The sequence below is a fragment of the Alosa pseudoharengus genome, unplaced genomic scaffold (genome assembly GCF_046254945.1).
Source record: "Alosa pseudoharengus isolate Yale_2024_CS ecotype anadromous, Long Island Sound unplaced genomic scaffold, YU_APseudo_1.1 YU_APseudo_1.1_scf_11, whole genome shotgun sequence".
Lineage (NCBI taxonomy): Eukaryota > Metazoa > Chordata > Actinopteri > Clupeiformes > Clupeidae > Alosa > Alosa pseudoharengus.
The window spans coordinates 26,207,734-26,220,883 of NW_027468576.1; the positions used below are offsets into that span (position 1 = coordinate 26,207,734).

Here is a 13,150-nt window from a genome sequence, read left to right on the forward strand (position 1 = left end):
ATAACCTGTCTATGATCCCGTGATGATCTACATCTCCATTTAAACCAGATGTTTTAGAGCGCACGTTGAGATGTATTCAGGGCAGGGCTGTACCTACACATATTTGTTGCACGTGCTACAAAAATCATTCTTTGCGATGGATGATTTAATACCAACGTTACACCGGTCAGATACAGTTTTGCCTATGGCTATTCCGTGAGACTGAGGCGCTTTTTGTTTGTTCGAAGTGCGTGTTTAGGGTGTGAGAGGGGAGTCGATGTGCTTTGATTCCAGCTTGGTAGTTGTAGTCTATGCGATTAAAAAACACGTGTGTGTGAAGTATCCAAACAATGATAACGCTTTCATTATGGCTGCTTTAGCCACAGACCTTGAGTTACTGTACAGTGGGTTGGGTTCCATTTAGAAGTGTCCACTTCATTCGCCCTTTCCGTGATTCACAGCTACGTGAAATGTATTACTACTGATATGCAAAACTATTAACTTTTCGCCAAGAGGTGGCAGCTTGATACTGTAAGGTGTAAGCCATTGGTTCCAACGGATATTTTATTTGGGTCGCCAGCATAGCCTGGTGACAATTTGTGTTGTGTAATAGGCCTAGCATAGGGCCTACCTTATATAGCTTATAGTTTGTTAACAGTCACGGTTTTGTCATGCAATGTCTATGCATTTTTGCATTTAGAATAGCTCTAAAACCGGGGGGCGAACACGTCGCAGGGGGGGCGCCAGTGCGTGGATATCTCAATCGCAAAATTAAACAATATTTCTATCGGGCGCCTACCATGGACTAGGCTGGGTGAAAATCAAAAGATTGCGTCAAAAGATTGAGCTTAACCATGGACCTCATGGTTGCAAAATGCAAGGGAACATGAATCAGCATATTATTTGCACAAACAATAACGGAGAGTAGCTCTTCAACTTTGCCCGTTAAAATGTGTATGAACAGTCTCGCAACGCATTTCATGAAGGCCCTTTTGGACATGTCAGTTATTTGCACCACTGGGTAAAACGGCATTTTGTTTTAGACTACTGGTATTTAATTTGTGCATTGACAATAAAGCTGAATATAATTTGAACTAGATGACTAAACCTATGCATATGTAGAAGAAGAAACATTCACAAAAATCCATGACATGACCTCTCTTCTTGATAGCTGTTGAAAACTGCATGGAACTGACAGGGATTGTTTTAGTTTAATAATAAATAAATAAATACATTATGCTGCTACCTTCTGCTTTTCCCAAATACAATGTAGCCTACAGGTGTACCTTTCATCAGTCCAGTTGCAATGGATGGACTATGATGAACTGCCCTACTTGTGATTGTTTAGAGATTTTAAAGGTTTTATAACAATGTTACAGATTTTTTGGCCCAGAAACAAATCTATTCACCTTTGCAGCGCCAGTAGGCTACTTTGTGTGCGGAATGTGTGCACATTCCAAACAAGCATACACAAAAGTTTCAAGAGTGGGGGATGGAGTAGAAGATGGAGACAAATTCATTAATATGATTTATTTTCGCGTAATGGATGTGCAGGACTGAGCGGCGGTCATATTTTGTACCGCTACGCGGTACATCTAGTTTTAATAAAGTATCGATTCTAAAAACGTCTGAAATCGTATCGTTTTTTGCGTGAAGGCATCGCGATACCTTTTTAGTATCGATACACCGTGCAACACTACCGGACACATTTTTAGGTTTCAAAAAGAGGACATGTCCGGGCAAAAGAGGACGTCTGGTCACCCTACCTTCACCCACTGATATGACATGATAACACCAGTTGGTTGTACACGCTGAATTACCTCACTGGCCATGAGGCATTTGCGAGCCCAAATCTGAGGTCTTGCCCTGAGTAAGTGGGGGAGGGCCAGGAGCTACGTGCAAAGACGCCAGCCAAAACTTCTTTCAGAAAGGTTCAGTCCATCAGAGGATGAAACAGCTCAACATCACACCAAAGTCTAATGAAGTAAGTACACCAGACGTTAACAATCACAATTCTATGGAGATTTTTTTGTTTAACCGTATGGCTCAGTTTGTGTTCACCTCACTACACAGGTCATCTTTGACTTTTCTGGTTTATGTAAGACATTGTCCTTAGTTTCTGTGCTTTGCGTTGTTTCTGTTTGCAGTCTGTGGCCCAGCCAGAGCCAGTGAAGTAAAGTTGGTGGCTCACTGCAACTGTTACCTCACTGGTCACTCATTGCAAAGAGGATTCTTGTGCATCACAAACCCAAATTTGAGGTCTTCTGGCGGAGAGCCAGGACAAGACACCTGCAAATACTGCTTCACAAAGCCAACTTGTCTCCGAACCAACCAGCGAACAGAGGGCGTTCCTGAGAGCGATTATGTTTAAATTGCAAGCCTATCGTTATCGTTGTATCCCCCGTGGTTAACATACGTCTTTACCAAACGTTATTGAACTCCAATGATTTCAAACTTCAGACAAGCGTCCACCAACCAGGAAATAAACGTTTGCCAATGGATCTAGGCCAGACTCTCTGCGAAGTCAGGCACCACACTGCTTGCCACAGCCTCTGGAGGGAGACTTTGATCCTTGATTAATCATTTCTCGGGACGCTGGCTTTCTGGAGATAGCGGCACATATGGAGCTGTTGAAAATGTAATAGTATAGTAATAACCAAATGAATGACTTTTCATATTAACAATATAAATATACAAGGCATATAACCATAAGTATTAATCAAATGCAAGATGAACAGGAGTCTTTTTTGAAAGGAAATAGAAGGTAACTCATTCCACCAGATCAGGGGAAAAAGTCTCAACTGTGATGGTCAACACAACAAACACGTATCAGAGGACCGCAGTGGTCGAGAGGGGACTTAGCTGGATCATGGAGTTAAAGAAGCAAAGTGCAGATCTTGCATTTCGTTGTTTTTGTACTTGTACTCTGCACAATGACAATAAAATGTAATATAATCCAGTTTAAATTAAATATGAATTTAATTTCAGATGCTCTAGGAGGTACAAACGTGTCTTCTCTGACTGATTAGACCAGAGGTGCTGCTGTTGACCTTTGAATGATCTGTGGTGGTCTCACACTACACAGGCAACCTGCACAAGTTGTGTGGGATACTGTGTTATATAAGGTCAGATCTTCCTAATATTGTACAAGATTAACTGACATGACTATGACTGAGGCTACTTTCTAATGAGGACACAGCACTCAAAAATTCCTCCATAGAAATGCATGGGGTTAGTTGTCTACACATCCCACCGCTTCCGCGGCAAAACATTGACATGTGAATACATAGAGCCAATCATGTGTTGTGATCTCTCCGTTGGAGCAAGGTTGGTGTCGTGAAGCCTTGAGCATGCGCACGTCTGCCGAAATAGATGCCTAATAAGTGCCCAAAAAGCATTGCAATATGGCCACTGAGTGAAGGGACTTGCCTAAAAGGACTTTGGTTACATACATGAAAATGGGCCAAAGTTGGGTGCTGAACTGTCTGAGAATAGCTGTATTAGCTGGGAATACCAAAAGATTGGTTTCGGAGAGATTAAGCTGGAGGTGTAGCCTGGCAAACCAGACCCACATCAAGATGTTGGGTCTGGGTACACCATTGGCAGGGCTCAATCCAAGGGACGGGATAAACAGTTGTCTTTCAAATTCCTTCTGCACGCAATAGGATAGCGCTACAAAGAAAGAAAAGCTTAACTCCAATACTTTAAGAGTCACGGCCAAAGCTGATTCAAAAGACTGCTGCTGACAGAATAAAAAAAAAAAAAAAGGTATTTCACACACTGGTTGAAAACGCCACACTACAATCAAAAATGAATCGACCATCTTTTTAATTATGGACAGAGGTCTATATAATAGCAGGGCTGGAATTCACACATTTTATAAGCACTTAGTTGTCCCACACTGAACAACCGTATTTCTTTCAGAGCAATTGCGCAGTAGTGCTGTTGGTAAAGCATAAGGGATACGAAAGAATGATCACTTGTACAGATATTTTTTTCATGAACAGGCTTACCAGGTGAGTTTACATCAGTTTCAGTAAACAGGAGTGCATCATGTAAACATTTATCAAATTGATGGGCTTTTAAAGAACTTAAGTGGTGTAGAGTACACATAGCAAATGGATTTTTTTCCCCCCCAGATTCAATTTTTTTTTTTTAAGTCACATTCATGTCATCGGGTTGTTTGAACTCATCTCACATTAAGTTTCATAATCACCAGTGGCGTATAGATGGATGAGCTTGGCATACATCTTTAACATTTAACACTTGAATCTTCCATGAAGATTCACCCAAGAAACTCACAGGGACCATATTACCATGTCCCTGGTAGCTGGCCCCCTTGAGTTAAACAGAACTGATAAGTTCTGCCCATTTCAAATGACAATTTACTAAAGGCAGTAACCTTTTCAGAAATACTCAACATAGTAAGAGCTTGTCTGATCCCCAAGGTGCTTGACTGGAGGCAACTGTTTACAATAACAAAACGCAACCCATAGGATACCACACACTTACTGCTGCACTCTTCACATCTGTTTGGAAATGCGCATTTTCAAGCAGCAATACAAAAAGTATCCATGAAGAATGCATAACCTCTGAAAAAAATACTGTATGAAAACATCCCTGCTACCTTGTTTTCTAAAATACAAAACCTCTACCAATAATTTGCTTCAGAGTAGCAAGAAGTCCTTTCCTTTTTTTTCTTAATTTTTTTCCTTTTTTTAAAACAGGTAAAATTTCAGTCCTCAGGGGTGAATGGCATGGATGACAGTCTTCCATCATTTCATCTGCTGAAGGATCCTTAAGCATGCAAGCCTCGTAGAGGAGGGGCCCAGCGGGGGCGCTCCAGGTCCAGCTCACTGGGACTGGACTCAGGCAAGGGCCGGAAAGGCCTCAGGGTCGTCCACGTTCGGGACAGACACTCCACTTGGCTACAGGAGGAGATGAGAACAGAGCACCCAGATCAGTCTCTTCACAATAATTGTATTAGATATGTTGCACATCCACAAAAGATAACACATAGAAAATGTAAGTTGTTACACATTCAATGTTACATACAGATAGCAGCATTGTTTGTTCAGGAGCTTATTTGATAGTTTGGTAACAACCACAATTTTGTAGTACCTTTTCTCATTTCTAGACATATATTACTTACATTTTATTATTAATTTGCCATTTTGGTGACTTTAAAATATTGGGTATGAGAGGAGATGCCTACAACAGCACCAGTTACAGCCAAATAAAGCAGAGTCTGCAAGTTGACGGCATCAGACTAGATTTTACCTTATCAGTGCGACCACCGCGTGGCGGCCTGGCGGTTTCTGGTCCATGGCCTCCACGACCTCCTCGGCCTCCCCTGCCCCCCCTTGGACCTCCGCGTCCGCGGCTTGGGCGTCCCAAATCTCCAAAGTTGATCTCCAGCTGAGATGTGATGTCATGGGCTGGCTTCCTTGAGGCGTGATCATCGTCGGTCTGAGAAGAGTTTACTCAGGTCAGTACATCTCGGTCTACAAAGCTGAATAGATTATTGCTATAACCTTAAACAGCAATAATTCATGAATACTATGTATACATACCTTTGTCTCAATATCCCCTTCAGTATCAATCATGCCAGGCTTCATGACAAAAAAGAAAAATGTCATTAGAATAAACTTTATACTGGACACTCAGGATTAATACCATAAAATATTTTTACACGTTTTTTAAATTAATCTAATTTTTAATACAATCGCTGTAGGTTCCTAAGCAAAGTATTTCACTACATCAATAACATAATTCATGGAATTACAGCTACCTCAGTTTTAGACTTGTGCAGCACATATCCTTTCTTCCACTGGCTGTCGGCTCCCTCGTTGGCCTTGCGGATGTTGAACTCCACTTTGGCTCTCTCCTTATCCTGCATGGCCTTCCATTCATCCAGGGTCATCTCTTTGGCCCCTTCCTCTTTCACCTCTCCGGCCTCGTTTTCCCTGGGATGAGACATGCCAATGGTAAGGACATTGCTGATTACAGGTGGAAGCATCAAAACAGAGCTCCATACCGGCTCGCGGATGCAGACAGAAAGCACAGGTTGTCAGAAATTGTATCACACTTTGGCCTTGGATATACTTGCTTTTAACAACGCGTACGCATCATGGCTGCCACGTATACAGTGTCCATTTGGTGCATTGGTTTGCATGTCCTCAAAAATTAATCTGACGCATACGCGAGAATCAATATTCACATGAATGCTAGTAGCAATAGTAAAGGCTCATTTCAGAGCATGCAAAACTGGCTTTATTTACAACTCTGCTTGCCAGAGCCAGAGAGAGAGTGTTGTGACACTCTTGCATGCATAAACAAGTTAATTAGATGTATAAACAGGAGGACATGACCGCTGTGTAAAATGCTAGATAATGACTGCAGTGTAGTGCTAGTTGACTAGTTTGTTTACTCATGGCAACAGTTGATACGCTTTTAGCCTTCTCCCCTCTGAACCGTAGAATGACACGGCCACTCAGGTTCGCAGGAGAAGACAACTATTTTTTGGTTCCAGCTCCGAACTAAAGTGCCATGTTCGAACGGTTTCATTTGCTGTGAATGGTTCATATGTTGGTTCGCCAACAGGACTGGAACCGGTTCTCTGTCGGTGGAAAAGGGCTATTCTTCATATTACATAAGACATATTTATTCTGCTCTTATAAGGTTACTGCTAATACACTGCACATACTTATTTCATTTATACTACTCTAAACCACCTTCTGAAAACAACTGTATACTACTGTCTACACTGCACTTTATATTTTGTCCTGTCTATGCACCACCTACTTTGTATATAACATTTACCGCTCTGGTGCTTGTGTAGTACGCAGCCGGTTGTTTATTCTACAAATGGTCATTATGTGGGTGTGATTCTGCATTCATTGTAGCGATGGGATACTCACTTGTTCTCAGAATCAGCAGGGGGGTGCTCCTCACCCTCCGGGGTCTCCTCAGTAACGTTTGACTGGTCAAGCTCACTGCATGAGGGGGTGAAAAGAGAATTCAATAACAGCCGAACTCACACTCACATAAAAGTATAGTTTACACTAGCACACAATAACTACAGTAAACAATAACTACAATAAAACCTACATTAATCACACATATTTGCATCATCTTGAAATTTAATTAGAATAGAATACCAAAGCCTTGACCTAGCAATTCCACTGGATCTAAACAAATCGATCTAACCATAGCGGTGACCATAGCGGTGGCTTTTTTAATCTATTTAAATAATTTTACAACATTTCCAAGACGTCAGTATAATTTCTTTACATTGTAGGAATCACATACTACAACATATATTCCTACCAACCCGATCATATTTGTGACTATAGAGTTTTATTTTAGCATGGGTTTTCTCCGTAAAAAAGACCTGCATACAACATCACAGCATGCGGTAAAAGTCCTTAAATTCACAGATGCGTCTTGGCTTTATTTTTGAGGCAAAAAACGACACTCTTAACAGCCGTCAGCATTTTATAAGACAAGGAATCCGTGTTATGTGGCTAAGCGGCTGCCTAGCGGGTAAAACACGTTTAAATGGCTATAGCCTATTTAAAAATGATGCCACTTGTCTAAATGCAATGCTGTCGATGCCTCCTCAAAAGTTTGTTTAATTCCAATGACACTGCAGTCATGAAAACAGAACGTCACACTTCGGTACTCTATTGGAGTGGGCCATTTCCAATTAACTATGGGTCATTCCACGTCAGTTCAACCAGGGCCCACGCACTTAGGTCTCAAAAAATTCTGAAAAAATTACCAGGTGTACCTATGTTACCCAGGAGACACACTGTAAAATTACTCTTATGTAAGATCAATACATTCCAAGATACAGCCAGTTTTACAAGGGGAGTGGGGTGTCAATTTTGTCCAGCCTCTTTTTTTTGTCAAAGTTCACAAGCCCACAGCGCAAGAACTAAACCATGTAGGAGGCTCAAATTTTGCATGGTGGTACATAAATAGGAATAGTATGTAGCAAAATCGTCACGTTTGTTCTGGATAATCCTGCATGGTCATAGCTGTCCCTCAAAGTTGATACAAATTTGATTGGAGTTTTTGGCTGGGCTCTGTTTAAGCCTTCAGAAGACATATTTGTACTCAACATAGGCTCTTGATTTATTTTCCTTACTGAGATAAGTAGAAACACTCTCACAAAAAGCAATGAACAGAAAATAAATCCCTTCAGGGTCTGAACAGCAGACCTCACAAGTCTGAAAAATCATTTTGGTTATCATTTTCAGAGCACCCAAACACCTTGTGGGAATATACAAAGGTTTTTTAAATATGTTTTTCCTTATTCTCCATGATCCCTTCTTTTTGAAAACACTAATTTGACTTGTCTTTTGCAAATCTTTCTTTTTTATTTTCCACCCTGAACATGGGCAAAATGCCCCATTGACATCAATATGTTTTATATAGTCACCACACTGCCACCTGTGGTTGTATAGAGTAACCTGTGGTAGCTCTATACAAAACATATTGATGTCAATGGTGCATTTTTCCCATGCTCAGGGTGGAAAGTGAAAAAGAAAGATTTGCATAAGACAAGTCAAATTGGTGTTTTTAAAAAGAAAAGATCATGGAGAATAAAGAAAAAAATATTTTAAAAATCTTTGTATATTCCCACAAGGTGTTTAGGTGCTCTGAAAATGAGAACTAAAATGATTTTTTAGACTTCTAAGGTCTGCTGTTCAGACCCTGAAGGAATTTATTTTCTGTTCATTGTTTTTTTGAGAGTGTTTCTACTTATCTCAGTAAGGAAAATACATCAAGAGCCTATGTTGAGTACAAATATGTTTTCTGAAGGCTTAAACAGAGCCCAGCCAAAAACTCCAATAAAATGTGTATCAACTTTGAGGGACAGCTATGACCATGCAGGATTATCCAGACCAAACGTGACAATTTTGCTACATACTATTCCTATTTATGTACCAGCATGCAAAATTTGAGCCTCCTACATGGTTTAGTTATTGCGCTGTGGGCTTGTGAACTTTGACAAAAAAAAGAGCCCGAACAAAATCGACACCCCCCTCCCCCTGTAAAACTGGCTGTATCTTGGAAAGTATTGATCTTACATAAGAGTAATTTTACAGTGTGTCTCCTGGGTAACACAAAGGTACATCGGTAATTTTTTCAGAATTTTTTGAGACTTAAGTGCGTGGGCCCTGGTTGAATTGACGTGGAATGACCCCTATTAATTATCTTTACTATCCTGTTCCAAGTAGATACCCATCATGACATGACTCAAAGCAAATTCACAAACATTAAGATTCAGTTCATCTCTCTTCAAAACTAACCTCAATTCATCCTTGACAGTCCCCCAGTTGTGAGATCCACTTCCCCCACGCTTTTCCTCAGCTTTCAGGCTGCTGAAGCAAAAATTTATACTTAGTGTGGAGACAGTACCAGACAAAACATAGACTGTAAAGTAGACTAATGCTGAAATAAATCAATAGCAATTGTGCACACATGACTTACGATCGGTCACTGCCGCTGTGTCTGTCGAATTCACGTTTTCCACGAGCATCAAAGCCGTCGCTTCTGCCAATGCCCCTGCCGCGTCCTCCACGCCCGCCTCTGCCGCCACCACGGCCCCTGAACGGCCGGTCACCAGCAGGCCTAAGGGTGCATTCGCAGACAAGCATCACACCTTAGATCTTATCCTATTAATTTTTTTTGCATTTTAATACATACAATATTGCTGTTTTCTTTTAGTTTCTTTATGAAGCACTAAAAAAAAAAGTCTTAGGATTTATGTGTGATACTTAACACATGACTTGACACCCCCCCGCTATTTCACCTTTAAAAAAATATTTTCATATGACTTGACTTTCACACAGGGTGTTGGTGCTTCACTGCAAAGAAAGCCATCGTTAGTTAGCAAAAATCATTAGTGTCACTCACTTTTCAACGGAGAACTCTCCTCCCTCAGCAGGCTTCTCATCAGCAGGCTTGTCGAACCGGCGTTCACGTGGTGGCCTCCGGTCTGTCCGCCTCTCCGTGGGAGGACGCCCCTCCCCTTGACCCCCCTGCTGCTGGGACCCTGTCTGGCCTGGCTGGTCAGGTCTTCTGCCCATTCTCCTCATCCCTAAAATAGAAAAGTGGCTCTTTAAGACCCCAGACAGCTGGTAGCCGACCAGCTCAAGAAACAACTAAAAGCTAATAAATGACGAAAAGTGACTACCCGGTTCTACAGCTCTACTGAAAGGATTTAGTGCTTAACCTATTTCAACTTATTTCAGACTATGATCAATCTGTGCCAGGTTTCTGCATCAATGCAAGGGAAAGTGAATTATTCTTATAAGAATTGTAATTATTAACAATGTAATTAAATATGCATGTTCGCATGATTAATTCAAGCAACCTTTCCTAACCTATTTTACATGGATATTGTGTGGTCAAGATGAGTGGAATGTTCATTTACAGATAATGCTGGCAACACACACAACATCTAGTAGTAAATAGCCCAAGTAAACATCCCAACTCGTCCACCACAGGGATCAATGAATGAAGATATAGATTCTGGCAAAACATGTTACGCATACAAAATCCATTGGGTCTCATATGCTAGCCAGTTTTTAAAGCATGTTACTGCTTGTGTGAATGTAAAAATAGCTTTAATATAACTCTGCTTCTCTGCTCTTAGTATAACTCTGCTACTCTGTTTTGATAGTAGTGGCATCCTTGTTACCAGTTTCTGCAGCTTCACTAGCCAAATACAAAGCTAATGTTTAGCTCATTAGTAATGCAAAAGGACACAAATATTTAGGATTTAGATATAGCTCTACTGGAGGATCATCTATGAAAAGGGACACAGGTCTTGATGTAATGATACCAGACTGTTTACATGTGATACGTAAATTAGAGGAGGAATTAAGTTAAAATGTGCATGTTTGTCGTCTATCAAATACAAAGGACAAGGTGCATGTGTACATCCACAATCGTTTTGTAATCGAATGGGTATCCTTTATTATTCGCTAGTGTTTCACACCAATACACCACGTGACCTTTTTTGGCTTTAAACACACCTTCCTGAATATGGTTTGAACTTAAACTATTATGTATTAATGAATCACACAGTAGTGGGCATTAGGTGAGTATTTTGAGGCAAAGATACAGGCAAACCAGCCAGATTAACGCCATTATTTTCGCTGCGTTTCGGCTAAGGATGCTGCCTCCAGCGGGATTGGTTGAGCCCTCCCTCCACCTACCAAAATAGACATTTGCCAGAGGCTAGCCACACACCCCAGCAGCTGGTAACTAGCTAACACGTTCGTGTGTGCACCTGTCTGGTCTTCTCTGGTCTCGCCCAATCTGACAGACAAGTCGACATTTTACCGTCCCCTATTCTTATTCTATTTCAACAATTCAGCAGCCTACAAATACCACTTCTATACAACTTTACTAGATGAGTGGCAAATAGCATTTTTGTAGAAATCGTGATACCCAAGTTAGTACACAAACTACCCTTCATGTGCGCCTGTAACTTTAACGCACTCGAGGGAGTGACTATCCTGAAGCTTGTTGACGCTTTAACATCCTTAACTTCAGCCACGAGGTTTGTCACGCAACGCTAAAGCTTGCTAGCCATCCATGATACGTGAGCTAATCGGCTAAGTTAGCCTGCTTGCTAGTCTTACTGAGTCACTGTGTGATTTCACACCAGACCAACAATTAAGTGATTTGTTTGAGTACTACATGGCGGGAACACAAGCACCTTGTTAGCGTTAAATGCAAGTTATATCAGAGCACATAACAACACCATGGAATCGCGCGCACATTAACGTTAATTTGTCAACATGAATACGAGGACCACTTTCCCAAGTTAGTGTGAACTAAAGGCCTAACGTTAAGCCATAGGAGATGTAGGCTAATGTTAGTTACACATACCAGAAATACGCAGAGGAAAACATGTTTCTCAAGTGAGAGAGGTTAAGGGTGTTAATGCAAAATTCGCAGGAAAACCGATAACGTATTCAAGACTTTCTGCTAAGCATCCCAAGTCCCTTAACGCTACACAAAAGGGACCATGTTGACCTCATGGGGGGGGCATGGACTTTCAAGCGCGCAACTTGCACCAAGACATTCGGGTCTTCAAATTATGGAGACGATTAAGTAAACAACCATACCATCTTTCTTAAGGGCTACGGGTGCCTGTGTTTCTTCTTTCTTCTCGGGAACAGGGTTCTTCCTGTCTTTCTGAGACTCTTTTTTGGCCACCTTTGCAGCTTGGGCAGCAGTCTTGGCGGCACCACCAGGAACCGCGTCCTTCTTCTTTTCTGCCTCCTTTAAAACCTCGAATGGGTCATCTTCGTCGTCTAATAGCTGGTCGAACCGATTGGTTACAACACAGCCAAAACCTTCTTGCAGATGTCCGGGCATGATGGCGCCCCTTCAGCAGGATTCTCCTCCGATTCTACGAGGCTTGGTGCGAACACTTCGCTAGTTGATGCCACAAGATGGCTGGGAAAGGAATTGCCTTCTCTTCCGGCGTGATAGACATCCGGGACTTCAACTCCTGCGCCATGTGGGGCATGTAGTCTTGACAGGCAAGGGATATACACAGAGCTATGGTAGGAGAACTACTAGTCCCAACAATGCCAAGCGAACAATGCACTTGCCTCAAGTGAAAGCCTGCCTGTCAGTTTACGTGCTGAGGGATGCGTTTTCACGACAAACTTGAAAAGCCTGTCAAGAATGTAGCTGTTTTTAATAATGTTTGGAACACTTCTAGATGGCAGTTTGCAGACTTATGCAAAGTTGTATGGACAACGCTAAGTGTCAAGTTATTGCTAATGGAAGATAGATGTAGGCTTACTCATACAAAATAACTTTCTTTATAACAGTAGCATATCCACTGTTTTGTCGAGGTGCTCCTTGTGGCTATCAGAATGTTTAGGCCGCAAGTAGGCAACAACTGAAACAGTGTTTCTTTTTTTCTGTGGTGCGCAATTCAATTGTTTTCCGTATTGGCCCCATGTGTGTGTGACTTATGACAGTTAGCCTAAATGAGCTGTCGTGTGCAACATGTTGAGGCCTTTTGAGGCGAACACAACATATCAGCTAACAACAACTGTGCCTTAAACCAGTGTAGGCTACGGCTTTTGTGTGTTGAAGACACTTGGATTGAATAGGCCATATGAAGATG

At 41.6% G+C, this 13,150-nt stretch overlaps 1 protein-coding gene across 2 annotated transcripts; it reads right to left on the reverse strand.

Moving 5' to 3' along the window:
• Nucleotides 1-3,790: 3,790 nt before the first annotated feature.
• Nucleotides 3,791-12,484, reverse strand: serbp1a (SERPINE1 mRNA binding protein 1a). Of its 2 annotated transcripts, none has more exons than XM_076278614.1 (9): nucleotides 12,132-12,484; nucleotides 9,907-10,090; nucleotides 9,481-9,621; nucleotides 9,300-9,371; nucleotides 6,900-6,974; nucleotides 5,771-5,945; nucleotides 5,553-5,591; nucleotides 5,260-5,448; nucleotides 3,791-4,907 (listed from the first exon to the last, which is right to left on the reverse strand). In XM_076278614.1, exons 1-9 carry the CDS (start codon nucleotides 12,382-12,384, stop codon nucleotides 4,848-4,850), a joined length of 1,188 nt encoding a protein of 395 aa, XP_076134729.1. In that variant the 5' UTR covers nucleotides 12,385-12,484; the 3' UTR covers nucleotides 3,791-4,847. The 2 variants fall into 2 exon arrangements, with proteins under 2 accessions (XP_076134729.1, XP_076134730.1); XM_076278615.1 differs by having other exon boundaries at nucleotides 9,300-9,368; nucleotides 12,132-12,483.
• Nucleotides 12,485-13,150: the final 666 nt, after the last annotated feature.

Bases quoted from the DNA above. Each gene is read 5' to 3' on its own strand.
- serbp1a (XM_076278614.1), bottom strand. From the start codon at position 12,384: ATGCCCGGACATCTGCAAGAAGGTTTTGGCTGTGTTGTAACCAATCGG. The intron at 10,091-12,131 runs GTATGGTTGTTT...TTTCTATTTTAG, and splicing joins CGTAGCCCTTAAGAAAGATG to GGATGAGGAGAATGGGCAGA. The intron at 9,622-9,906 runs GTGAGTGACACT...ATGCACCCTTAG, and splicing joins GGAGAGTTCTCCGTTGAAAA to GCCTGCTGGTGACCGGCCGT.